At 38.4% G+C, this 27,821-nt stretch overlaps 1 protein-coding gene and 1 non-coding gene across 5 annotated transcripts in view; one reads left to right on the forward strand and one right to left on the reverse strand.

Annotated features, from left to right (window-relative positions):
• Nucleotides 1-18,807, forward strand: part of LOC126354919 (uncharacterized) — a 514,129-nt gene extending 495,322 nt beyond the window's left edge. For 3 of the 4 annotated variants that reach the window (XM_050005014.1, XM_050005027.1, XM_050005028.1), the window contains 2 exons: nucleotides 5,891-6,125; nucleotides 18,495-18,807. In XM_050005014.1, the coding sequence (XP_049860971.1) occupies nucleotides 5,891-6,125; nucleotides 18,495-18,710 (451 nt within the window). In that variant the 3' untranslated portion in view covers nucleotides 18,711-18,807. The remainder of the gene's footprint in view (nucleotides 1-5,890; nucleotides 6,126-18,494) is intronic. The other variant, XM_050005024.1, reaches the window with a different exon arrangement.
• Nucleotides 4,673-4,747, reverse strand: Trnaa-agc (transfer RNA alanine (anticodon AGC)). Its single transcript has one exon. It is a non-coding gene; the product is annotated as a tRNA-Ala (tRNA).
• Nucleotides 18,808-27,821: the final 9,014 nt, after the last annotated feature.

The following is a 27,821-nucleotide window of genomic DNA, read 5'->3' on the forward strand; positions in this document are numbered from 1 at the left end:
TCTTTTTAGGATTTCTATCGTAATTTAAAGTGAAATTTCTGTAGTATCTTGTCAATGTGTGCAAAATTTTACCGTATTTCTGATGCAGCAGTTAATGTTATTTGCATGTTGTAACTGTATAGTTACAGTATAGTGCCTGGTTTCATTCAACTACTTTTTTATAATAACCATGTTAATTTTGGAACGCTGTTTTAGTTTGTGTTTTATATAGTAGTCTTTCTTTTTTTGCTTATCCACTTAACCATAAGTCTTCTCTCTCAAATGTTATATTAGTACTTGCACAATTATTTTTACTTATATATTTTACACTTTTAACAATTTGATGTCAAAACAGTAATGAAAATCAGTGGGAAGTGCCACATGTAAAATATTTACAACTTACAGATACCGATGTTCTCACCGTGCACAGATTTTTACTTATATATCTTTCTGCTGTTAGTGAAGCCCATGAGTGCAGCTGAAACTGAACTGCATGGTGATCAGAGATAGTAGACTTTAGGATGATTGTGTTGTGGAAAAAGAATCATTAGTTGTTTTATTATCTATGAATCGCTGTTAGTGTCCCTAGTTGGCTTGTGTATTATTGGAGTAATGCTGAAAATTTAGAAACAAATATATGATATCTCACTTGTATTGTCATCATTTAGCAACACATCAGTATTTATGGCCTTGTAATGACAATATTTATGCAGAGTATTCACTATGTTATAAATAATCTGTAAATACCAATGTTCGCTAAGTATTTGTAATTATTTCAGCACTTTAAAATTATTGCTGCATTGTTGAACTCCTTCAAGACTGAAGTTATACCATTTTATATATTTTTTTGAGTTTACAGTAAAGTGGCAATTTTAAAAAGGAGGCAGGTAACTGAGACTTGACGATGAGAGGGACCCACACTTACAACAAGCTAATGATCAAGCATATTCCACTCCATGATAGGCTGATTGATACACGGATCGGTTTTCATAATTACATGAAGAGACAGTCTCAGTTGCATAGTTATTGTTACTGCAAATAACACATTCCACCTGGTTAAGACTTCCTCAGATTTTTCTAAAAAAAAAAAAAAAAAGAGAAAGCAAGGATATAATTATTTAACATTAAGAATTAAAGACTGTTGCTCTAAGCTGCACTAAATTTAAAAAAAAAAAATTAAGAAGTTTTTAAAAAGCAAATTAACACTCATAACAGGCCATCAAAGCAATGCATATTCCTGTGTAGTAGGGCTGTTAGTTATTTATTGGTTGATTCATGGTAGGGGATGAACATCACAGTCATCGGTCCCAGCAGATTAGGGAAGGATGAGGAAGGAAGTTATCCATCCCCTTTCAAAGGAACCATCCCTTATTTGCCTATCAGGATGGCTGGGTTTGGATTGGAACCACCATCCTTCTGGATGCAAGTCCAGTGTGCTAACCACTGTCATCTTACTCGTTCGGGTGGTTACTCAGAATGATGGTAACAACCATCAAAAGGAAGAAGTTTTGAACAAGATACACCGGAACAAAACGAAGTGTACAAACTTAAAAAGGATAAAAATCAGGGAAAAGTTTATGAAGGAAAAAATAAAGGGGGGGGGGGGGGGGGAGGGACAGGCACAGGCAGGTAAAATAATAGAAATTTCCTTGAAATAGTTGTAGCCTCTAGGTGAAGTGCAGTGTAGAGAACATATTTATCAAATGTATCAGGAGAGCAAGCGAGTAAATGGTGTAATAAATTACCACATTGAAACTAGAGTGCAGAGGAAAACCGTACTTCCCGCACTAGGAGGGTGGTACATCAACAGAAGATGCTAGTGTCAGTAAAACTGAACTCATTTAGGTGTAAGACTACACAAAGTAGCTGCAGGCAATAACTAAAAGTTATTAGGTAGCCACATATTATTACAGCACATAATATAAAAATTCAAAATGCATAGAAATTAAAAGAATATAAAGAACAAGAAGTACTGTAGAATCAAGTGTTGTCACAACAACAACGAGGTATCCCAAAAGGTTACAATATAACCAAAATACCTAGATGCATGAAAGTAATCAGAATATTAAAATTGTAACAGTACCTTGCAGGGGGAGGGGGGGAACAAAAAAAAAAAAAACTGGGAGACAATTAATTAGACAGATTTTAAAACAGATATCATGACATTGTAAAAAGTCTGATTCTTACTGGCCAACCGATCATTCAGAGACCCATCATTATTACCATTTAAATCTCTCCCAGTAAGTTCAATTTGTTCCCCATTTTTTTTTCAAAATGAAGTACACTTAAATTATTTAAGGTCAGAGGATGGAGATGACTAGCTTTCAAGGGCTTGTCAAATGCCAAGTATTTTACGACCTCATCTTCTCTGTTCAATAAATGTCCAATGTATGATGCATCACATTCAGTGCAGTTAATAATTTGTAGTTTTATATATTTACATCCTTGCTTTTCCTTTTCTTTTAGAAAAATCTGAGTAATCAGATGAAACAAGTTGTTTATAATAAAAATAGCTTTGCAACTGAGACTGTCTCTTTATACATTGAAGAGCTTAAGAAACTGGTACAGGCATGTCTATTCAGATTCAGAGATATGTAAACAGGGAGAATACGGCACTGCAGTCTGTAACGACTAAATAAGACAAAAGGTGTCTGCCACAGTTCTTAGATTTGTTACTGCTGCTGCAACAGCAGGTTATCAAGATTTAAGTGAGTTTGAACATGATGTCATAGTCAGCGCACGAGCAGTGGGACACAGCATTTCCAAGATAGTGATGAAATGGTGATTTTCCCATATGACAATATCACCAGTATACCATGAATATTGGGAATGCAGTAAAACATCAAATCTCCAACATCACTGTAGCTGAAAAAGATCCTGCAAGAATGGGACAAATGATGACTGAAGAGAATTGTTCAACGTGACCGAAGTGCAACCCTTCTCCAAATCACTCCAGATTTAAATGCTGGGCCATCAAAAGGTGTCAGCATGTGAACCATTCATTGAAACATCATCAACATGGGCTTTTGGAGCTGAAGGCCCACTCATATATCCTTGATGACTGCATGACACAAAATTTTACACAATGCCTGGGCCCGTCAACATTGAACTGTTGATGACTGGAAACATGTTGTGTGTTTGGACAAGCTCGTTTCAAATGGTATCGAGTGTATGGATGTGTACGCGTTTGGAGACAACCTCATGTACCCTGCATGTCAGTAGGGGACTGTTGAAGCTGATGGCAGCTCTGTAACAGTGTAGGGTGTGTGCAGTTGGGGTGATATGGAACCCCTGATATGTCTAGAAATGACTCTGACAGGTGACACATACATAAGTGTTCTGTCTGTTCACCTGCATCCATTCATGTCCACTGTGAATTCTGAAAGACTTGGGCAATTCCCACTGGACAATGCGACACCCCATGCATCCAGAATTGCTACAGAGTGGCTCCAGGAACCCTCTTCTGATTTAAACACTTCTGCTGGCGACAGAACCCCACAGATAAGAATATTGTTGAGCAAATCTGGAATGCCTTGCAACATGTTGTTCAGAAAAGATCTCCACCCCCCTCATGCTCTTACAGATTTATGGAGAACCCTGCAGGATTCATGGTATCAATTCCCTCCACCACTACTTCAGACATTAGCCGAGTCTATACCACATAGTGTTGCAGAACTTCAGTGTGCTCATGGGGTCCCTTCATGATGTTAGGCAGGTGTACTAATTTCCTTGGCCCTTCAGTGTATAAGCTAATGATGATTTATTGTATTATTAGGAACAAAGAAAATTATTGAGGACATGTGTGTAAGTGGAAAAATGCCATCTAAGGTTTGAGTGGCCTGCCTCTCCAGTACAATCTTCCTGATCTAGATCTATTTCCTTCTTACTTTTAAATGTATCTGTCAACAGTCCTTGAAATTTCATCTCTTCAAGGCAAGTACTGGGCAGCCATTTTGACCATTTGTAGTTTTATGTTTTAATCAAGTGAATTTTTCTTTTGATATAAATAGTAATTATGCATTCAAAGTATCATTGTTCAGTTGCAACTAGCACATCAGGTTTATTAGTCTCCATGTAGGTCATCATATTTATTTCTGAGACACATTTCCTCTTTATGTAACAACCGATATTTGTATGTGACCCTCCTGTTAACATATATAAAGTGTTCATTCTTTGAAATCAGGCAGAGGGAATATTGTGCAATGTTAGTAAGTAAGTGTCATGCAAAGACCTTTTCAAACACTGTGGAATTTTTACATTCACACATTATCATTTGTTCTCAGTAATTGTGTTTGTGCATAGTAGTAAAATAAATTATATCTTCAAATAATTGTTGTATCTGTTTAGTGTTCAGTGTGATGTTCAGTGTTCTGGCAAAAATATCGTGAACAAGTCATTCAGAGAAAAAACTTACACTCAAAGACCTTCATTTTCTAAATCATATGAGACTCCTGTTAGTATTCTTTTTTATAATGTTCTTTGTAAATAAAAGATAATTATTTTTATTGTGCAAATGTATAAGTTCATCCATAAACACACAAGTAGAAAAACAGTTTTTGAATTATATATGTGAGGTCTGTTCTTTTGGACACAATTTTGATCCCACAGCCATTATGAATCAATACACAACGGAATTAGTGGCCTTAGCTGTCAGTGGGCATTGGTTTAAGTCAATGGGGAAGGGTGAAAACTTGTGCCGAACTGAGATTTGAACCCAGGTCTTCTGCTTGCTAGGCAGATGTGCTGACCATTGCACCATCCGAATGCAGGTGTTGTTGTGACTGCACAGGCCGTCCTTGAAATGCCTGAAAGAACAGACACTACATATATTTATGGTTAGTCTGCCAGTTGATCACTTCAGTGAGCATGCACACCATGCTCAAACTCTTATGGGAATTGGCAAAGTGCTGTGAGTAATGAGGATAGTGGGCAATGGGGGCTGCATTAGTAATGTGTGAACAAGTTGAGAATTTGGGTCTGATGGGAGGCATGTTATTGCAGTGTGTGTGGTGGTGATCACCACTGTGTCCCAGTGGAACACTGGCCAGTGCATGTGAATAGTAAGCAGGAGACCCGGGTTCAGGTCTCATTGTGGCACATATTTTCAACTTTTCCCATTGATTTAAATCAGTGCCAACTGGCAGCTAATGTCACTAATTCTTTTGTGTTTTAATTTTTGAATTGTAGGTTCTAATTGCAGCAGATGCATCTCAGTCCCTATTAAATTACTTCTTTTAATAATTTTCAAAGTTTATAATTAGAAACATTGTAGCCACTTTAAATATAACAAAAAAGGTGTTCTTGACAGGTTCTGTCCACAGCTTGTGGTCGTGCGGTAGCGTTCTCGCTTCCCATGCCTGGGTTCCCAGATTCGATTCCTGGCGGGGTCAGGGATTTTCTCTGCCTTGTGATGACTGGGCGTTGCGTGATGCCCTTAAGTTAGTTAGGTTTAAGTAGTTCTAAGTTCTAGGGGACTGATGACCATAGATGTTAAGTCCCATAGTGCTCAGAGCCATTTGAACCATTTTTTTGACAGATTCTAAATAATAATAATTGTCATTAATGGTGAATAAATGAAGATAACAGAACATTCAGCTGCAACTATAATAGCTACTTCACTGATTTATTCCCAGTTCACTTCCCATCCAATCTAAATGATAATTTAGTTTTGCAAAGAGGACTAATTAATTGAACTTACCATTACTATTTTGACATTTAGCTAATTTTTTGAATGCTAACAGTTATTTGTGTGAGCAACTACATGAGTGGTGTAAACAGCAATTTTCAATTAGAAATCAACATTCTTGTATGTTTTGTTCTTTAAATAAGAGCTTTCAAAGGTATATAGTGACTGTCTTTTGCAGAAGAAGTTGCAGTTGTTTTTTATTTTTGTTGGAATACCCTTCCACAGATTTGCAAGCCCTAAGCAACCAGGATTTGTAGAGTATCTTCGTCTGGTTGAAGCAGTTGAAGAAGCTGTTACCCAGGCAGGACTTCAAAGAGCACCTACAATTACTCCAATTCAGCATCTGGCAATTAATGATGGTGATCACAATTTCCTAAATTTTGAGGAACGGCAGATGGTTATACGTGTTCTTGAGCGGCTGGCAAGGCATAATGAATACAACTTTATTTCAGCTTTTAAGGTAATTCACCAAAGGCTGATAAACTCTATAGTCTTGTAATTGAAATATTTATGGTTAAATGCCCACATTTGAGAATGTTTTGAGCTTGACAATTCATGGGATTTATGTTACTGTCTCACAACTTTGCTCATATTTTACCTGGAAACCTTTGCTGCATATATATACCCAAGTAATTTAGAAGGAATGGAACCTCCATGTTAGAATATCAACAATGTAAAAAAAAAAAAAAAAAAAAAAAAAAAAAAAAAAAAAAAAAAAAAAAAAAAAAACAGATCACTACTCACTGTAATGATGACACACTGAGCCGCAGGCAGGCACAACAAAAAGAAAAACACACACACACACACACACACACACACACACACACACACACACACATACACACACACACACACAAATTAATTCACAAAAGCAGAATGGAATGCAACTGTCATGTTGAACAGAAGCAGCAGTCTGAAGGTGACAGGAAAGGGTAAGGGCTAAAAGGGTGTAGAGGGAAGTGGTGTCTGGTGGTGTGAGCAGGAACTAGAAGGAGGCATGACAAGACTGCCACCAGGCACAGTGCTGGTAGGCTGTGGATTAGAAAGTGTGGAGAGGGAGAAGGGGGAGGAAAATGGGGAGCGGAAAAGGAGAGGAGCAGGGAAAGGGAATGACAGGTGGGTGTGTTGTCAGAGGGTGGAACACTGAGAGGTGAGGGGATATCAGTATGAAGACAGTGATAGGCCAGAGGTGGTGAAACTGTTAGGTGGAGGCTCTGGGGTCAGTAGGTTATCTTAGGTTGAGGCAGGGATGGTTTTGAGTGGGGTATTTATTGTTATGATAACTCCCATCTACGAAGTTTAGAAAACTGGATCCTGCAGTCCACCAGCACCTTTTTGAAACAGCACAGACAGGAGTTATCCTTACGGTACTTTCTCTGATCCTGAAATCATCCCACCCTCAACCTAAGGTAACTTGCTACCCCAATCCTCCATCCAACAGTTTCCACCTCTTCTGCCCTGTCACCTCCTTCCTGTTCATACCCCCTCACCACTTTGTGTGCTGTGCCAATGCACTGACCCATAAGTCCCATTCCCTGCTCCTCTCCTTTTCCACTCCTGGTCCTCTCCCCTCTCCCTAACTTGGCTGCTCCACAGCCGCCTGATGCTGCACCAGGTGACAGTCTTGTCATGTCTCCTTCTAGTCCCTGCTTGCTCTGCCAGGCTGTGTTCTTTACTCCCTTACCTGTCCCCTCCTATCCCTTCCCCTTCCCTGACCCCTCCAGACTACTGCTTCCATTCAACATGACAGTTGCATGCTGGTCTGTGCTACCAGAGATGTCAGTCATGTGTGCGTGAGATGTACTTGCTTGTTTGAATGAATGTGTGTGTGTGTGTGTTTCGTTTTCTGATGAAGGCTTCACCTGAAAGCTAAATGTGTAACAGTCCTCCTGTTGTGCCTGCCTGCAACTCAACATGTCACCTTTAAGGTCAGTAGCAATCTATCTTCTTCCTTTTTTTGTTAATTTGTAAAGAAGTGGTTTATTTCTATTCAAAATTAATGTAAAAATCCAGTACTAATAATATCCATGACAGAAATGTAGTTGTCAGTGACACAGAAACCAATGTTATTTGAATGTCAAACATAAAAATAAGAAAAATAAAAAATTACATACTTGCTTGCAACACTTTCTGTCAGGTCAAAAACGAGAGGTAAAAAAAAAAAAAAAGGTTTAATGTATAATTATTGAAAAGATGAAAATTTTATCTGAATTATAGACCAACCAAGATATTAATGAAGAGGAAATGATTACACAATAATTCTGGACTATCAATCAAGGTTGAATGTCTGAACTATTATTAATAGTAGGATGTTGGTAATTGCTAATTTGAAGATGATGCTTAAACTCAAAGGAAATGGATTTGAAAGATAACAAAATGAAGAGGAGAGAAAAGTAAAACAAAAAAATATGGGAACCAGGTGAAGTGGGACATAATAAGAAAAGGGGGAGAGGGGGATATAATGATTATACATAATACAGAAAATAGAAAAAGAAAGTATACATGAGGAAAAGGGAGGGGTGGGGGAAGAATTGTGAAGAAAAATTTGGTAGTAAGGAAAATAAGATCACACATTCAATGAGACTGTACAAACAATGTGCACTGGATAGTTAGTTACCATTGCCTGGGTTTGGAAGCACTGGGGTTAGCAGGAAGGATATATATGACACAAAAGATGAAACAAGTTTCTGATCCCAGCTGATGCATTGCACTTCTTAAAGACTCTCCATATAGCTATTATCTATTGATGTGAAAGATCATCCATACTGCAGTGTTTCATTGCTGAAAAAATTTCCATTTTAAAATGTTTGAAACCAGATTTAGTGAAGCATACAGTTCATGCAGTTCTTTCTGTACGATATTTTATAAAGCAATGTAAATCTTTCTTTGAACTTCTTTCTTCATTTATGGAAAAACATAACATGCATGTTGCTTTTACAGTCCCTCACTGTGAAATTCGTTAAAATTTTTTGCATATGTACTCACTTCAACACCAACAGCTCAAAGCCAGATGAAGACAGCAGAAAGCAATTAATAAAACTCTGTTCTCAAAACTTCCCCTGACAAACACATGACTTTAGCAGCAATCACACTGAAGCTTTTGGCATACTATTTGAGAAAAGGAGGTCATATATCAGTTTGGAATGTGCCAAAAGGAAGTTCAGTGACAGGCATATCTTTACCTACTGTTATTGGTATATAGCAAGGCAGTAACTATAATAAGCACATGTGAGATGAGAGGTTGCACACAAAAATTTTAGATGGTCTGTGAAATATTAATGCCTCTCTGTATGAATGCTTTGAGTGAAAGTTATTCTTGGAGAGAGAGAGAGAGAGAGAGAGAGAGAGAGAGAGAGAGAGAGAGAGAGAGAGAGTGAGAGAGGAGGGTAAAAGAATAGAAATCGTAAACAGAACACTCTAAAGGAATGCCATTATAGCAGCAAAACTGAGAGGAACCTTGCAAAGTATGACCTTATTTAGTTAAATAACATTGACAAAAATATTAGGTGACAATGGAAAGTTTCAGACTTCCTGGAAGAAGATATCTGTGAAAGTTAAGTCTGTACGGATGATAATACAAGGTTCCAAGTAGTTGTTATGTGGTGGTATTTGCAGACAGGATGCACCGCACTTACATAATGGAAAGACTAAATTACAATTATCTGTGATAGAGTCTGATGAAATTCTAGCTTAGAACATTTGCCAACAGAAATATATTCTTACAGCTTAGCTTGTAAATAAAAATACATGGTGTACATGCATCACCAGAAGCAAGTGCCATATTCTCAGACTACAGGGTTACTGTGAATAGTGTTCTGTGGCCAAAATATAATATAAATTGTGTCATAGATGATCTGGTTAATGACAGTTATCTTACTGGAACAAAAATATTTCTTTGGTTTTTAAATAAATAATGCATAATAGAAAATATCATATATTCCATATTTTCCTTACTGTTTTCTTTTCCTCAGCTGTAAACACTTTCTCAGTAAATGGCAACTTCTTCAATTAATATATCATATATTTCCATAATTAACTAAGGAGGGACTATATTTGAGACAGTCTGAAGGCGTGACTACTATGCTACCAGAATTCTAGCTTTTGTCGGTGTTTTAAATTTGTACCTGTGTCTTTTAACCCATATTTCTTTTGTTCAGTTACATATTACTTTGTTCTCTTGATGATAATCTTATATAATACCTTTTGCATATCTGAATTATTGCTACAAATGTTAGAGCTGTCAGTTGTTTCCCTTTTCTGATACTTCTTCAGTTTTTCAGATCTGATTCATTTCTCAGTGATTTTGCTGTGAAGTAAAGCCTTTAAAAATTGAAACTGAAATTTTTAAAAGAATTATAATAGTGGTGGGCATGATGTTTTTATTACTTTAACAAAAATTAACATGACTTTTAACCTTTCACTTCAAGCAATCATCTTTTAGATTACAGTGGAATCTCATTAGTACATTCCTCAATACTGCATTTTTCTGTATAGTATGTCAATTTTTGGAAGTCCCAGTCTCAATTACATTAAATGCATGTTAACATGACTCATTTTTATACAATCTCTCTCCTCACTTAGTGTGTTCAAATTTGGCAGTGTTTTTAGTGCTGGAAACTGTGCACATCACAAGCTGTAGTAGAAATGACCAATCTGACACGTGGAAGTATAGTAGAGTACTATAGTTCATGTATGCTGACAGTAGCTCTGATGACTTGCTACCTATCAGTAAGTGCTGATCAAAGGCAGAAGTGGTGTTGTTGCAGTCAAACATACACAAATCACACATAACTCAGGTGGCCTTTTTTTTTGCGTACAGTATAGCATGATTTCAGTGTTTGATTAACTCTCAGTGGATTATTTTTTTTGTGTGTCAAAAAGTGTAGTGATGAGGAGATAGTGAGGAAGTTCACCAATGAAGAAAAGTGGAACATTATTCAGGAAGTGGACAAAAGTGCACACATGATATTGCACCTGTGAACATTTTATATGATGGTGAGCAAGGAAAAAATAATAGAAACTGCATGTCTGGAAGGAGGAAACACTAAAAGAAAACATTTGGATGAGATTCCATTTCCAGAACTGGAAACTGTCCTACGGAAGTGGTTTAAGGAAGCTTGCACAGTGAACATTCCAGTTGATGGCACAGTGGTCGTGCTAAAGCTACATTTTTGACACACAAGCCAGGAATTGAAGATTTCAAAGCATCTGGTGGTTGGATCAAAAGGTTTACAAGCTGACACAATTTAGTGTATAAATGTGTTTGAGGTGAGGCTGGAAACTGTTGAGTCATGGAAAAATACTCTTCCGTCATTGAGAGGTACAGTTCCAATGAAATTTTTAACGTAGACAAAACAGGCGTATTGTTTTATCCTCTGCTTGACAAAACCCTTGAGTTCACGGGAGAGACATGCCATGGCAGAAAATTTGGCAAAGAGTGGCCAACTGTTCTGTTATGTTGCAATGGAAGCAGAACAGAAAAGTTGGTGCCACTGGTTATTGGCAATGCAAATATCAGGAGAAAGAAAACTGTCATTCTATGGATTGGAGCGTGGAATGTCAGATCCCTTAATCAGGCAGGTAGGTTAGAAAATTTAAAAAGGGAAATGGATAGGTTAAAGTTAGATATAGTGGGAATTAGTGAAGTGCAGTGGCAGGAGGAACAAGACTTTGGTCAGGTAAATACAGAGTTATAAATACAAAATCAAATAGGGGTAATGGAGGAGTAGGTTTAATAATGAATAAAAAAATAGGAGTGTGGCTAAGCTACTACAAACAGCATAGTGAACGCATTATTGTGGCCAAGATAGAAATTGAACCCACGCGTACTACAGTAGTACAAGTTTGTATGCCAACTAGCTCTGCAGATGATGAAGAAATTGATGAAATGTATGATGAGATAAAAGAAATTATTCAGGTAGTGAAGGAAGACAAAAATTTAATAGTCATGTGTGCCTGGAATTCAACAGTAGGGAAAGGAAGAGAAGGAAATGTAGTAGGCAAATATGGACTGAGGCTGAAAAATCCAAGAGGAAGCCGCCTGGTAGAATTTTGCACAGAGCATAACTTAATTATAGCTAACACTTGCTTCATGAATAATGAAAGAAGGTCGTATACGTGGAAGAACCCTGGAGATACTAGAAGGTTTCAGATATATTATACAGGGTGTTACAAAAAGGTACGGCCAAACTTTCAGGAAACGTTCCTCACACACAAATAAAGAAAAGATTTTATGTGGACATGTGTCCAGAAACGCTTAATTTCCATGTTAGAGCACATTTTAGTTTCATCAGTATGTACGGTACTTCCGCGATTCACCACCAGTTGGCCCAATTGAAGGAAGGTAATGTTGACTTCGGTGCTTGTGTTGACATGCGACTCATTACTCTACAGTACTAGCATCAAGCACATCAGCACGTAGCATCAACAGGTTAGTGTTCATCATGAACGTAGTTTTGCAGTCAGTGCAATGTTTACAAATGCGGAGTTGGCAGATGCCCATTTGATGTATGGATTAGCACAGGGCAATAGTCGTGGTGTGTTACGTTTGTATTGAGACAGATTTCCAGGATGAAGGTGTCCCAACAGGAAGACGTTCAAAGCAATTGATTGGTGTCTTAGGGAGCATGGAACATTCCAGCCTCTGACTTGCGACTGGGGAAGACCTAGAACGATGAGGACACCTTCAATTGATGAGGCAATAATTTGTGCAGTTGACGATAACCCTAATGTCAGCATCAGAGAAGTTGCTGCTGTACAAGGTAATGTTGGCCATGTATGGAGAGTGCTATGGGATAACCAGTTGTTTCCATACCATGTACAGCGTGTGCAGGTACTATCAGCAGCTGATTGGCCTCCACGTGTACACTTCTCTGAATGTTTCATCCAACAATGTGTCAATCCTCATTTCATTGCAAATGTTCTCTTGACGGATGAGGCTTCATTCCAATGTGATCAAATTGTAAATTTTCACAGTCAACATGTGTGGCCTGCCAAGAATCCGCACGCAATTGTGCAATCACATCATCAACACAGATATTCTGTGAAAGTTTGGGCAGGCATTGTTGGTGATGTCTTGATTGGGCCCCATGTTCTTCCACGTATGCTCAATGGAGCACGTTATCACGATTTCATACGGGGTACTCTACCTGTGCTGCTAGAACATGTGCCTTTACAAGTACGACACAACATGTGGTTCATGCACGATGGAGCTCCTGCACATTTCAGTCGAAGTGTTCGTACGCATCTCAAGAACAGATTTGGTGACTGATGGATTGGTGGAGGTGGACCAATTCCATGACCTCCACGCTCTCCTGACCTCAACCCTCTTGACTTTCATTTATGGGGGAATTTGAAAGCTCTTGTCTATGCAACACCGGTACCAAATGTAGACTCTTTGTGCTCATATTGTGGACAGCTGTGATACAATACGCAATTCTCCAGGGCTGCATCAGCACATCAGGGATTCCATGCGACGGAGTGTGGATGCATGTATCCTCGCTAATGGAGGACATGTTTGAAGTCACACTAGTACGTTTTGTTGCTGTGTGTTTCCATTCCATGATTAATGTGATATGAAGAGAAGTAATAAAATGAGCTCTAACATGGAAAGTAAGCGTTTCTGGACATGTCCACCACATATTTTCTATCTTTGTGTCTGAGGAATGTTTCTTGAAAGTTTGGCAATACCTTTTTGTAACACCCTGTATAATGGTATGACAGAGATTTAGGAACCAGATTTTAAATTGTAAGACATTTCCAGGGGCAGATGTGGACTCTGACCGCAATCTATTGGTTATGAAAACAGAAGAAACTGCAAAAAGGTGGGAATTTAAGGAGATGGGACCTGGATAAACTGAAAGAACCAGAGGTTGTACAGAGTTTCAGGGAGAGCATAAGGGAACAATTGACAGGAATGGAGGAAAGAAATACAGTAGAAGAAGAATGGGTAGCTTTGAGTAATGAAATAGTGAAGGCAGCAGAGGATCAAGTATGTAAAAAGATGAGGGCTAGTAGAAATCCTTGGGTAACAGAAGAAATAATGAATCTAACTGATGAAAGGAGAAAATACAAAAATGCAGTAAGTGAAGCAGGCAAAAAGGAATACAAATGTCTCAAAAACGAGATCGATAGGAAGTGCAAAATGGCTAAGCAGGGATGGCTAGAGGACAAATGTAAGGATGTAGATGCTTATCTCACAAGGGGTAAGATGGATACTGCCTAAAGGAAAATTAAAGAGATCTTTGGAGAAAAGAGAACCACTTGCATGAATATCAAGAGCTCAGATGGAAACCCAGTTTTAAGCAAAGAAGGGGAACGAGAAAGGTGGAAGGAGTGTATAGAGGGTCTATACAGGGGTGATGTTCTTGAGGACAACATTACGGAAATGGAAGAGGAGGTAGATGAAGATGAAATTGGAGATGTGATACTGCGTGAAGTGTTTGACAGAGCACCGAAAGACCTAAGTTGAAACAAGGCCCCGGGAGTAGACAACATTCCATTAGAACTACTGACGGCCTTGGGAGAGCCAGTCCTTACAAAACTCTACCATCTGGTGAGCAAGATGTATGAGACAGGTGATATCCCCTCAAACTTCAAGAAGAATATAATAATTCCAATCCCAAAGAAAGCAGGTGTTGACAGATGTGAAAATTACCAAACTATCAGTTTAATAAGTCACAGCTGCAAAATACTAATGCGAATTCTTTACAGATGAATGCAAAAACTGGTAGAAGCCAACCTTGGGGAAGATCAGTTTGGATTCCATAGAAATGTTGGAACATGTGACACAATACTGACCCTATGACTTATCTTAGAAGAAAGATTAAGGAAAGGCAAACCTAGGTTTCTAGCATTTGTAAACTTAGAGAAAGCTTTTGACAATATTGACTGGAATACTCTCTTTCAAATTCCGAATGTGGCAAGGGTAAAATACAGGGAGCAAAAGGCTATTTACAATTTGTACAGAAACCAGATGGCAGTTATAAGAGGCGAGGGACACGAAAGGGAAGCAGTGGCTGGGAAGGGAGTGAGACAAGGTGATAGCCTATCTCCGATGTTATTGAATCTGTATTATGAGCAAGCAGTAAAGGAAACAAAAGAAAAGTTCGAAGGAGGTATTAAAATCCATGGAGAAGAAATAAAAACTTTGAGGTTCGCCGATGACATTGTAATTCTGTCAGAGAGAACAAAGGACTTGGAAGAGCAGTTGAACAGAATGGACAGTGTCTTGAAAGGAGGGTATAAGATGAACATCAACAAAAGCAAAACAAGGATAATGGAATGTAGTCGAATTAATTCGGGTGATGCTGAGGGAATTAGATTAGAAAATGAGACACTTAAAGTAGTAAAGGAATTTTACTATTTGGGGAGAAAAATAACTGATGATGGTTGAAGTAGAGAGGATATAAAATGTAGACTGGCAATGGCAAGGAAAGCGTTTCTGAAGAAGAGAAATTTGTTAACATCGAGTATAGATTTAAGTGTCAGGATGTCGTTTCTGAAAGTATTTGTGTGGAGTGTAGCCATGTGTGGAAGTGAAACATGGATGATAAATTGTTTGGACAAGAAGAGAATAGAAGCTTTCGAAATGTGGTGCTACAGAAGAATGCTGAAGATTAGATGGGTAGATCACATAACTAATGAGGAGGTACTGAAAAGAATTGGGGAGAAGAGGAGTTTGTGGCACAACATGTTCTGAGGCATGAAGGGATCACCAATTTAGTACTGGAGGGCAGCGTGGAGGGTAAAAATTGTAGAGGGAGACCAAGAGATGAATACACTAAGCAGATTCAGAAGGATGAAGGTTGCAGTAGGTACTGGGAGATGAAGAAGCTTGCACAGGATAGAGTAGCATGGAGAGGTGCATCAAACCATTCTCAGGACTGAAGGCCACAACAACAACAACTTGAATGCAAGGGTAACAAGAAGTACAGGGTGTACGTAAGGTCGGGGAACACTTTCAGTTATTTATTGCATAAGAACTAAACATTGTACAGATGTCATACATATTGAATTTCAAAGAGAAACTTTGAAAGTTTTTTTTATTTTTTTATTTTTTTATTTACAAACATTCAATATGCGAGCCATGAGTGACCTGGCAGACCTCAATATGGTAATCAAATTCTTGCCATACCCGTCCCAGCATGGCATTGTCGACTGTGGCAGTTGCTTCCCATATTCTCTCCCGGAGCTCTCCTACATTACGTGGTAGAGGCTGTACATACACTAGATATTTAATGTGCCCTCACAGAAAAAAAATCACATGTAATGAGATCTGGTGATCGTGGAGGCCATTTCATGAAACAGCTGTCCCCTTCTGTAGCATGGCTGATCCATCAATGCCGCTCCAATTTTAATGGTTTCATAGACAGCTTCTGTTGCAGGACTTTCTGCAGTGTCACTGGAGCCATTTCGAGTTCATGGGATGTACAACACACAGATTTCTTTGGACTCCTTATGACTGTCTCTCATACGCGCTCCACATTCACTTCACTCACATTGGGACATCCACTTCTCTTGCCGGGCACAAGCAACCTATCATAACAAATCTGTTGTGCCAGTCGTAAATGGACTTCCTTGTTGGAGGCTTCTTACTGTACTTGGTTCTAAACATCTGTTGAACAGCTGTAGCATGCTTGTTTTTGTTGAACTCCAACACACAGAAAGCTTGCTCTGCACCTGAACTTGCCATGTTTGCGACTAGCGCTGACTACTGGCAAATTCCCAAACTACCCTGTGGTGGTATACATGAAAAAAAAACCTTAAAGGGTTTCTCTTCAGAATGACATATGGATGATATCGGTATTATGTTTGGATCTTGTGCAATAAATAATTGAAAGTGTTCCCCGACTTTATGTATACCATGTATATTTGAAGAATATTTGCCTGCCTGGGATGCTTGGGTGCCAGATGCAAAAAAAATCATTTTCTTTATTTTCCAGGCCACTTGACCAAGGCATTATAAAATGCCTGAAACAAAAATACAGAAGAATTATTTTACAGAAGAAGCTGACCTGTCTTCATTGTACAACAAGAAAAGGGATGATCTTGAATGCTATGCATTTTGTGAGAAATGTGTAGTAATCTATGCAAGAAAGCACAATATCAAACTGTTTTCAGATGGCTGCCCTTAATCAGATACTGGCACTTACAGGAGAGATCACGTCAGAAAACAATGAAATCACATAAGAAGACATAATGTCAGAAAACTATGAAATTGCAGCTGAACTATGGCAGCAGATAATGGGGCAAGATGAAAATACCACATGGTTTAGCTTCACTGCTTATGTTGAGTATGATAAAGGTGTTGCCATCTGTCAGTGCAGGACAACTGGCGAAGTGTTGCAGGAGCAAATGACAGAGAAACAAGAAATTGAAGACATGGATGAAACAGCACCTTTGCCAGTTCCTACTATGTCGAAAGCCAGCGAAGCCATGGATACAATTAAACATTTTATGTTAAGCTTTTCACTTGATGAAGAAGTGTTGAATACATTAACAAAGATAAATGATATGATATTAAAATTCAGACAGAAGAAAAAAGCAGCAATTGATATGTTTTCAAACACCTTTGAAGATAGGATTATGCATTGTAGTGTAGTTAGGTTAATATGTACAGTATACCAATAGTTTTAGCAATGACAGTCTGTATGGTCTGTAGTGGTTCACTAATGGGAAAAAGTGAAATGAATAATTTTCCTTTCAATTAAGAACATCTTTGTAAACCCTACCTTTATGAATAAATGAAATTGTCACACATCGGGTTTATATTTATTTGTTCTTCATTTATTCAAATTGTTAGTACCCAGCTCGTGGTCTTGTGGTAGTGTTCTTGCTTCCCGCGCACGGGGTTCTGGGTTCGATTCCCAGCAGCGTCAGGGATTTTCTCTGCCTCGTGATGACTGGGTGTTTTGTGTTCTTCATCATCATTTCATCATCATTGAGTCGCAAGTCACCGAAATGGCGTTAACTAAAAAGGACTTGCAATATAGCTACAGAACTTCCCGGCATGGGGCCTCCCTGCCAACAATGCCATACGATCATTTCATTTTTTTATATTCAAATTGTTTTAGGTGGTGGTATCCCTCTATTAACCAGTTACTTTATTTATACATAATGTTATATTTTATGAGTTATACATGAGTATTGGAATTGTTATCCACAGGAAAATGGAAATTAGAGGTTAATGTGATTCACATATACTGTACACACAGGTACATATACCGTATGAAAAATCAACTCAATTTGAAATTAAATGGTGATCTGAGTCTGTAAGATATTTCCTAAAGTATGGGTTCATATTTTGAAGGCTAGAAGCTATGTTACTGCATCACATGATATACCTGTATTCCATTTGGCTCTTGGCTTAAGTGTACATGTGTGGACTCCGGCAGCTTGGATTTGCCAATGTTGCTGTATTTGAAATATTTTTGTTTCTTGTATAATAATGCATAATTTTGAATTTCTGGGTGTGATATTTCAAATGTATCCTCATAAAGGTGTGTTTAGAATTACAGTTTACTGATACAGCATGTCAGAAAGTGCGGCATTATGAGATCGGATATTACACCAAATGTGCTACTTTTAGTTATGCATTTTCATCACCAGAAAAATCATATCATACCAAAATAGGTGTTTCCCACTTATGATGTTCAAAATTTGTGGTCCTTTCAGAAGTGTACTAATGAGATTCCAATGTATTAACAGTATATTTAGTATATGTGATCTGAGGATGCAGTGTGATTTCTGTTATTTATTCAGAAACAAATCAGTTGATAATTTTTATTGCATTTCAGTATACCTATTGTTAATATCTTTTTTTTTTCAGGACTGGGATCCTACAAACATTGGGACAATATCAAAAGAGCAGCTGTTCAAAGTTTTTTCAGTACTGGGAATTGCTTCATCATTTTCTGGTCAAGAAATTGACATTCTAACCAAGTGTTTTGGCATTGAACGTGGCCTCCGATTAGAAGTTGACTACAGAGCACTGTGTCATGTGCTTGACATTTTACATAATACGAGCAAAGCACATGCCGCCTAAGAACTCTAGAAAAGTTTGCATTCATCGAATTGAGCTATGATCCATCTTTTTTCAGTGCTTAATCTTCAGTGTAAAATACATGTTATGCCAATGATTACTTTTTTATTTCAATAAAGTACAGGGGTTATTATTTCCAGGTAATCATATAATACATCTGTGATAAGTATGATTACATAATTTGCTACGGTATTTATAACCTTATTTATTCGTTTATTTTTGTTAGTTTGTGCACTTACACAAAACATTTCTAGAAATGTTACCAGTTTATTGGAAAAGTTAATATTTTATTGCACAAATTTACAATGTGAAACATAATTATAGGTGTAAGCTTCAACACTAATGAGTGGAAAAGCAAACAACAAACAAAAACTGTAAATACTTTCATAAACAATGTACTGGGGAAGCGATAGTTTCTGTCTTAGCAAGAGTGACTGTTGGAAGTTAGCAAGTCATTAACAGTTATGGCTATGGAGCACAGGTGCTAAAAGTGAAGTTTCTCTGTTAATATAGGTAAATGATTTGATAAAGCAGAAAGAGAAGTTCTGGCAGCTAGCAATGAAATATGTGTAGGAAGATGACAGTTCACCACCAGTATTATCATGTAGCAACCAGAATTTAGTCCAAATCTGAAAGCGGGGTTGGCAGTGAAGTACAACATGAAACACTGAAATCATGTTTATCATGAAGACCAATGCACAGTCAGAATGGAATGAAACTATCTCTTGGACAAAGAGTGCTGCTATTTACTGAAACTACGAGTATTTTTTTTAAAAAAGATTAAAAAGACCTTCCAGAAATGTATCTGATGGGGTTGTATTAGAAATGGTGATTTGCAACACACCATTCAGTGATACAAAGCCTTATGCCACACTGCATACAGCATAGCTTGCAGCATTCCTCTGTCTCCTGAAGAAAGTGCAACCTGCTGCTTCAGAAGGTCTCACTGGAGCAGACTGCAGCACCCTGGATCTGTAGGTAGTCAGTGGTCCCCTATATGACAGTGCTAGTGGATCGTAGTGTCTGGTCATGCTATCACATCCTCTTCACTATGATGAGCATTGAATGTAGCCCTTCCTGTAGAAATTTCGCAATTGTCAAGTGGATCTTCAGTTTCCTTGAACTTCCCATCATCAGTCTCTTCCTCTGGACTGTAGTTGGGTCATGTGGAGGATATCAGCAAAGTCTCTGTGCTTTCGTTTTCTTGATAAAGTGTCATCATGCTCAGCTTTGTATGTGACATCCAGCAAGTGATGAAGGATACAATACAGCCCAAAGTAACATTTTAGTAACTTTCTGACAGTTCTATTTTTCTGTACAAGCATAAAAATCCATGTAAAGCCTCCTGGACTGTACATCACTCTCTGTTGCTTTGTGTTACAGTGCTCTTGGTCTGTTTCCTTGCTGTTCATGATATGCATGTGAGCTAGCTGTCTTGCCTCTTTGGTCTTAGTTATGAGTGTTTCACGTAGTAGTTCTGAATATATCCAGTTGAAGTGTGGACAGTGCATCCATCCTCATTTTGGTCTCATGATTGTGGAGTAGAAAGAACAGTAAGAAATCTATAATATTTTGCTTCACTGAGTTATATGAGGATGCCATGATGGGCAATGTTATATCTCAGTCTCTCTGTTCGACATCAACACACCACCAAGGGAATAACTTTCAATATTTAATTAAGATGTTTTGGGAGACCACTCATTGGCGACAGGGAGTTGTCATCCTGTGAGTGATGCTGAAATGTGAAGTTATCTCTGATACTAGTCTTGAGAGGGCAGACAAATGTATAGTTTCTAGACAGTGGCAGCAGCCATGCCAACAGTTGCAGGGACAACAGCCTGTAAGACTGACTGATATGATCTTGTAACATCAGTCTACATGGTCTTGCTGTGGTGTATTGAAAATGGCTAAAAGCAAGAGGAAACAACACCATTATTTTTCCTGAGGGAATGAAGCTCTACTGTATGGTAAATGATGATGGTGTCCTTTTGAGTAAAATATCTGGAGGTAAAATAGTCCCCCATTATGATTCCAGGTGGGGACTACTCAGGGAGCAATTATCATCTGGAAGAGCAAAATTGGTATTCTACAGGTTGGAGCATCGAATGTTAGATTACTTAATCAGGCTGGTAGTTAGAAAGTTTAAAAAGGGAAATGGAGAGGTTGAAATTAGATATGATGGAAATCTGTGAAATTTGGTGGCAGGAAGAACTGGACTTCTGGTCACGTGAGTACAAGGTTATAAATACAAAATCAAGTAGTATTAATGAAATAGTATGTCTAATAATGAATAAAAAAGTAAGAATGTCAACAAAATGGGAAAAGATAGATTGCTACTTGTTGTAAATAAAAATGTTAAACTGCAGATAGGCACAGTTAAAACTTATAAAGCTTTCAGCCACAGCATTCATCAGCAAAAGACAAACACAGACCATTTGTACACACAAGCAAGCACACCTCATGCGTACATGACTGCCAGCAACTTCGGCAACTTGGCTTTCATTCACAGTAGTGGTGAATGGGCGGAGAAGAGAGGAACACTGTCTGCTGGAGTGTGCAGTGACTAGAATGCCAGAGGAGAGGAGTTGGGAAAGATGGACGGGTGCATTGGGAGAGGGCAGCCAACAAAGAGGGTATGAGATGAGAATAGGGAGGAGATGATAGAACAGAGTGGGTGGAAACTTTTGGGCGAAGGATGTGGGGACAGTATGTTACCCTAGGTTCAGGCCAGAATAATTTGGAGAATATAGGAATGTGGATAAGCCTCTAAGAACAGCATAGTGAAAATGTTATTGTAGCCAAAATACCTACCAAAGTAGTACGAATTTATAACTAACTCCAAAGGTACTGAAGATATTGAAGAAAAATGAAATAATTCAGATAGTTGAGGGAGAAGAAAATTTGTGTTGGGAGACTGGAATTTGATAGTAGGAAGAAGAACAGAAGGAAAAGTAGTAGGAGAATGTGGACTGGGGGAAAGGAATGAATGTGGAAACTGCCTGATAGAACATCGCGCTGTAAGATATTTCCAGGGGTAAATGTGTACTCTGACCACAGTTTATGAATTACAGATTAAAACTGAAGAAATTTCAAAAAGATAGCAAGGAGATAGGATCTAGATAGATAAAAATTATCAATGATTGCTGAAAGCTTCAGAAGGAGCATTATGTAATGACTGGTTGAAACAAGGGAAAAGAATACAGTAGCTTTTGAGAGATGAAACAGTGAATTTAGTGGAGGATCAAATATGTGAAAAGACAAGGTATAGGCGTACTAGAAATCTTTGAATAATAAATGAAATATTGAATTTAATTGATAAAATGAGGAAATATAAAAATGAAGCAGGCAAAAGGAAACATATATGTGTAAAAGATGAGACTGACAGAAAGTGCCAAATGGCTGAGCATGAATGACTAGAGAACAAATGAAAGGCTATAGAAGCACTTATAACTAGGAAAAAGAAGATACCTCCCATAGGAAAATTAAAGAGATATTTGGAGAAGAGAAAAGCAACTGTATGAATATTCAGACCTCAGATGGAAAACCGGTACTAAGCAAAGAAGGGAAAGCTCAAAGGTAGAAGGAGTATATAGAGAAGCTATGCAACAGAAATGAATCTGAAGGCAATATTATAGAAAAAGAAGAGGACATAGACGAAGAAGAATTGGGAAAAATGATAGTGAGAGAATAATTTGACAGAGTGCTTGAAGAGCAAAGTTGAAACAAGTCCCCTGAAGCAGATGACATTCCTTTAAAGCTACTGATATCTTTGGGAGAGCCAGCCATGACAAAACTATTCCATATGACATGTGGAATGTATGAGACAGGCAAAATACTTTCAGATTTCAAGATGAAGTAATACGATATCAAGGAAGGCTCAGACGACAGGCATGATTATTACTGAACTCTCTGTTTAAAAAGTCATGGTTGCAAAATACTATTGCAAATGATTTACAAAAAGTGGAAAAACTGGTAGAAATCAACCTCAGGGAAGATCAGTTTGGTATATGGAAGGCAATACTGACCCAACAATTTCTCTTAAGAGATGGGTTAAGGAACAATAAATCTACATTCATAGCATTTGTAGACTTAGACATAGCTTCTGACAATGTTGACTGGAATACACTCTATGAAACTCTGAAGGCAGTAGGGGTTGTTGTTGTTGTGGTCTTCAGTCCTTTAGACTGGTTTGATGCAGCTCTCCATGCTACTCTATCCTGTGCAAGCTTCTTCTTCTTCCAGTACCTACTGCAACCTACATCCTTCTGAATCTGTTTAGTGTATTCATCTCTTGGTCTCCCTCTACGATTTTTACCCTCCACGCTGCCCTCCAATACTAAATTGGTGACACCTTGATGCCTCAGAACATGTCCTACCATCTGATCCCTTCTTCTAGTCAAGTTGTGCCACAAACTTCTCTTCTCCCCAATCCTATTCAATACCTCCTCATTAGTTATATGATCTACCCATCTAATCTTCAGCATTCTTCTGTAGCACCACATATCGAAAGCTTCTATTCTCTTCTTGTCCAAACTATTTATCATCCATGTTTCACTTCCATACATGGCTACACTCCATACAAATACTTTCAGAACGACTTCTTGACACTTAAATCTATACTCGATGTTAACAAATTTCAATCTATACTCAATGTTAACAAATTTCTCTTCTTCAGAAACGCTTTCCTTGCCATTGCCAGTCTACATTTGATATCCTCTCTACTTCGACCATCATCAGTTATTTTGCTCCCCAAATAGCAAAACTCCTTTACTACTTTAGGGGTAAGACTATTTATTGCTTACAGAAATCATATGGCAGTTATAAGGGTTGAGAATCTGAGAGGATAGCACTGGTTGAGAAGAGAGCGAGACATGTTTGTAGCTTTCCTCAAATGTTATTCATTTTGTACCCTGAGCAAATGGTAAAGCAAACCAAACAAAAATTTGGAGAGGGAATTAAAATTGAGGGAGAAGAAATGAAAACTTTGAGGTTTGCTGATGACATTGTAATTCTGTCAGACAGCAAAGGACTTGGAAGTGCAGTTGAATAGCATAGACAGGGTCTTGAAAGAAGTATGTAAGATAAACATCAACAAGAGCAGATATAAGATAAACATCAATAAGATAAAAACACAGATAATGGAATGTAGTCAAACTAAATCAGGCAATGCTGAGGGAATTAGATTAGGAAATGAGATGCTAAAAGTAGTATATGAGTTTTGCTATTTGGGCAGTAAAGTAATGGATGATGGTCAAAGTACAGAGGATATAAAATGTAGACTGGCAGTTCCAAGAAAAAACATTTATTAAAAAAGAGGAATTTGTTGAGATCCTATATAGATTTGAGGGCTAGGAAGTCTTTTTTGTAGGTATTTGTCTTAAGTGAAATCTTGTATGGAAGTGAAATGTGTTCAATAAACTGCAAAGACAAGGAGAAAATGCAAGCTTTTGAAATGTGATGAAGATTAGATGGGTGGATCATGTAACTAATAAGGAATTACTGAGTAGAACTGGGTATAAAATAAATTTGTGGCACAACTTGATTACAAGAAGATATAGAACACATTCTGAGACATCAAGGAATAGTGAGTTTAGTGTCGGAGAAAAGTGTGGAGATTAAACACTGTAGAGAGAGACGAAGAGATGAATTTTATAGACAGGTTCAAAAGGATGTGGACTGCAACAGTAGTTGTTTGGAGATGAAGAGGTGGCTTGTACAGGATAGCATGAAGAGCTGCATCAGACCAATCTTCTGACTGAAGACACAGCACCTGCAATAATAACACTAACAACAATACTAGTCTTTAGTGGAAATCTTTTCCTGGATTGGGATTATTGCACAGGTGTTCTGTACTTCAAAGTGATGTCTTTTGCAAGAAACCATGCACTTTTTGGGGCTTTGACAGTTAGCATAGCTTAGATGGTAGCAGGTAAGGTGGTCATTGCTAACAATTACTATCCACCAACTCCCATTTGTTAACGTCAGGAATTCCCAAGAGGGCAATATCTGTTTGATAGAATGGTGTTGCTGCAGGTGAAATTGGTAGTAGATGCCCCAGTGGTAATTGTGACAAATGCTTCCATTGCTGGAATTCCTTGCAGCAGCTCACATAGTATATAAAGGACTGGTAGAGACCTGGTCAGTGATACCTTCATCTGATTCTGCCTTGAGCCTTCACAAATTTGATGAGATGTTGGGCATTGTGGAAATACTTTAGGATGGATGGCTGTAGATGAGGTGAGATGACAAGCAATCATTTCCATCCCAATGGATCTTGCTTCTTCTTATAAGATGTTCTGTTTATGAAATGGAATACTGTTCCTCATTGTGCAAGGCTTCTATGGTTTTCAGCAATGCTGGATCTTCCCTCTGTTCAGCAGCAATGTCATTTAATGTAGCAATAACTAGGATTTCATCCATGCTGCTGTGTTAAACTACTGGATTCCTTGAAAGCCAGTCACCATCCTTGTGTATGCATCCTTTTTTATATCACTGTGACTTTGTATTCCTGAAGCCCCAGTGCCCATGTCACCAGTCAACCTGACAAATCCTTCAGTCTAGTCAGCCAGCATAGAGCGTGATGATGCGTCACAGCAGCAAATGGTTTGCAAAGAAAGATAAATGGCAGGAACGTGTTGATGGCCTAGCAGCTGCAAATCAGTCTTCCTCAGTTGTTGAGTAGTTCCTCTTGCACTTGGAGAATACTCTGAAAGCATAAACTGTTACCTTTTCATCACCTTTCTGAATGTGTTTTAGACATGCACCTACCACATAACCTCTAACATTGACGTTGGCATTCTTGCCATACAATGCAAATAGGCCATGCAAATGGAAAATAAGTTACACCACATAGTTGGAAACAGACACGACAAGTAAAATGGCTCAGGAATGTATAAAATAAGTTACAATGATTGTAATAAGTGTTATATAGGACTAGCAGGAAATTCATGAAAAGACTTACAGAAAACTCCTGCAATGGGAATGATAGCATGTTGATGACGCACTTACAAATTCAGAAGCATAAGTTAGGCGCGATAAGTGAAATCATGGAGGTATTAACTGTTTTTTGTCATTTTTCAAGAATGAATAGTGTGATGCATGCTGACTGTGGGGTCTTTTCTATGGTCACTGGGCCACACCTTGCCTTGTGTCAGGTGCGCTGGCAGAGCTCCCACTGGTGCATATCAAATGATCTACCACAGGGAGCAAGTTGCTGCTGCTTCCACAAGATGGAGCTACTTTCCAAAATATTTGAATTGTTTTATACTTTGTAATATATTTTATAAGTGCACAAAATTTGAAGTATTGTTGTACTACATTTTAGATAAAAAGGCACAGCTTTTTGTTTATCAGATGCATGTTATTATAACAGCAAATACTTCTTTTGTAAAGGTTACATCAAATTTATGTAAGAAATATGTATGATACTAAAGTTCATGCCGGCCGCGGTGGTCTCGCGGTTCTAGGCGCGCAGTCCGGAACCGTGCGACTGCTACGGTCGCAGGTTTGAATCCTGCTTCGGGGATGGATGTGTGTGATGTCCTTAGGTTGGTTAGGTTTAAGTAGTTCTAAGTTCTAGGGGCCTGATGACCACAGCAGTTGAGTCCTATAGTGCTCAGAGCCATTTGAACCATTTGAACTAAAGTTCATCCTGCTGTTATGTAGATATAATTGTGTAGCAGATTTATTGTGTACTTGTTGTTAGTTGTAACTCCATGTGGGCTAATTGACACTATCTGAGGAGAATTTTTGACAAGTATGGAATTATACTCATTTAAATATGATTTTATTATTTGACTCTGAATTTTCATAGTTGAAGATTCTTATAAGTATGAAGAGATTATAACTGAATAAAAGTTATATATTTGAAAATTTTTTGAACGAAGCTGTTAGTTGACTCCCTGATTAGACATGGGTTTTAGTACTGACACAGAACATTATTATAAGTTATATGATTTCGCTGAGTGTACCTATCAAAATATTTTTAACCTTTTAATTTACTATTTTTGTTGGCTTTTTGTTATATATCAAACATCTGTCTATTTTTATGCTCCTTTCATCTTAATTTCAGATATCTGGTCATGTTCATAATAAAGACATTTTAATAAGAAATCTAGATGGTTTTATTCACAAAATAAAATGCTAAGACTGGAGAAGATGTGAATGCCTCCTCAAGGACGAGGACTTGTACCTCATTCCAGGAAAATACAGTGTTTCCCAGCAGTAGTTTTTGCAAGGGATGTTCCTTGGTATGGAAGTCCTTTATACAAACATCATAAAAAGTTTTGCATCACCCTGGTTCCCAGAACTCCTGAAGATAGACATTGATTGTGGATATTGTATCACAGACAAAGTCCCTCTGACTGTTCAGAGATGTCACTAAACCTGCCCAAAGATGTAAACAACCACACATGAGCAGTGCCTATGAGACAGAGGGGATGTGACTGTTGATCAGTTCCACTCATTCTACCAGGAAGGAGGTACACGGCCCGTGTTGTCTGTAGTTCAACCATGCCTAGATGGTCAATACTGCGGTTTGACCGTGTCTGCATTGGTACTTTATGCCAGGAAGGGCTCTCAACAAGAGAAGTGTCCAGGCATCTGGGAGTGAACCAAAGCAATGTTGTTCAGACATGGAGGAGATACAGGGGACAGGAACTGTCAACATGCTATGCTCAGGCCACCCCAGGGTTACTACTGCAGTGGATGACCACTGCCTATGGATTATGGCTCAGAGGAACCCTGACATCAATGCCACCATGTTGAATAGTGCTTTTCGTGCAGCCACAGGACATTGTGTTATGACTCAAACTGTGCGCAATAGGCTGCATGATGTGCAACTTCACTCCCGACGTCCATGACGAAGTCCATGTTTGCAACCACAACACCATGCAGTGCAGTACAAATGGGCCCAACAACATGCCAAATGGAGTGCTCAGGACTGGCATCACATTCTCTTCACCAATGAGTGTCGCATATGGCTTCAACCAGACAATCGTCAGAGACTTGTTTGGAGGCAACCCGGTCAGCCTGAATGCCTTAGCCACACTGTCCAGCAAGTCGAGCTCACTGTTTTGGGGTGGCATTATGTGGGGCAGACATATGCCGTTGGTG

Source organism: Schistocerca gregaria, chromosome 1 (assembly GCF_023897955.1).
Source record: "Schistocerca gregaria isolate iqSchGreg1 chromosome 1, iqSchGreg1.2, whole genome shotgun sequence".
NCBI lineage: Eukaryota > Metazoa > Arthropoda > Insecta > Orthoptera > Acrididae > Schistocerca > Schistocerca gregaria.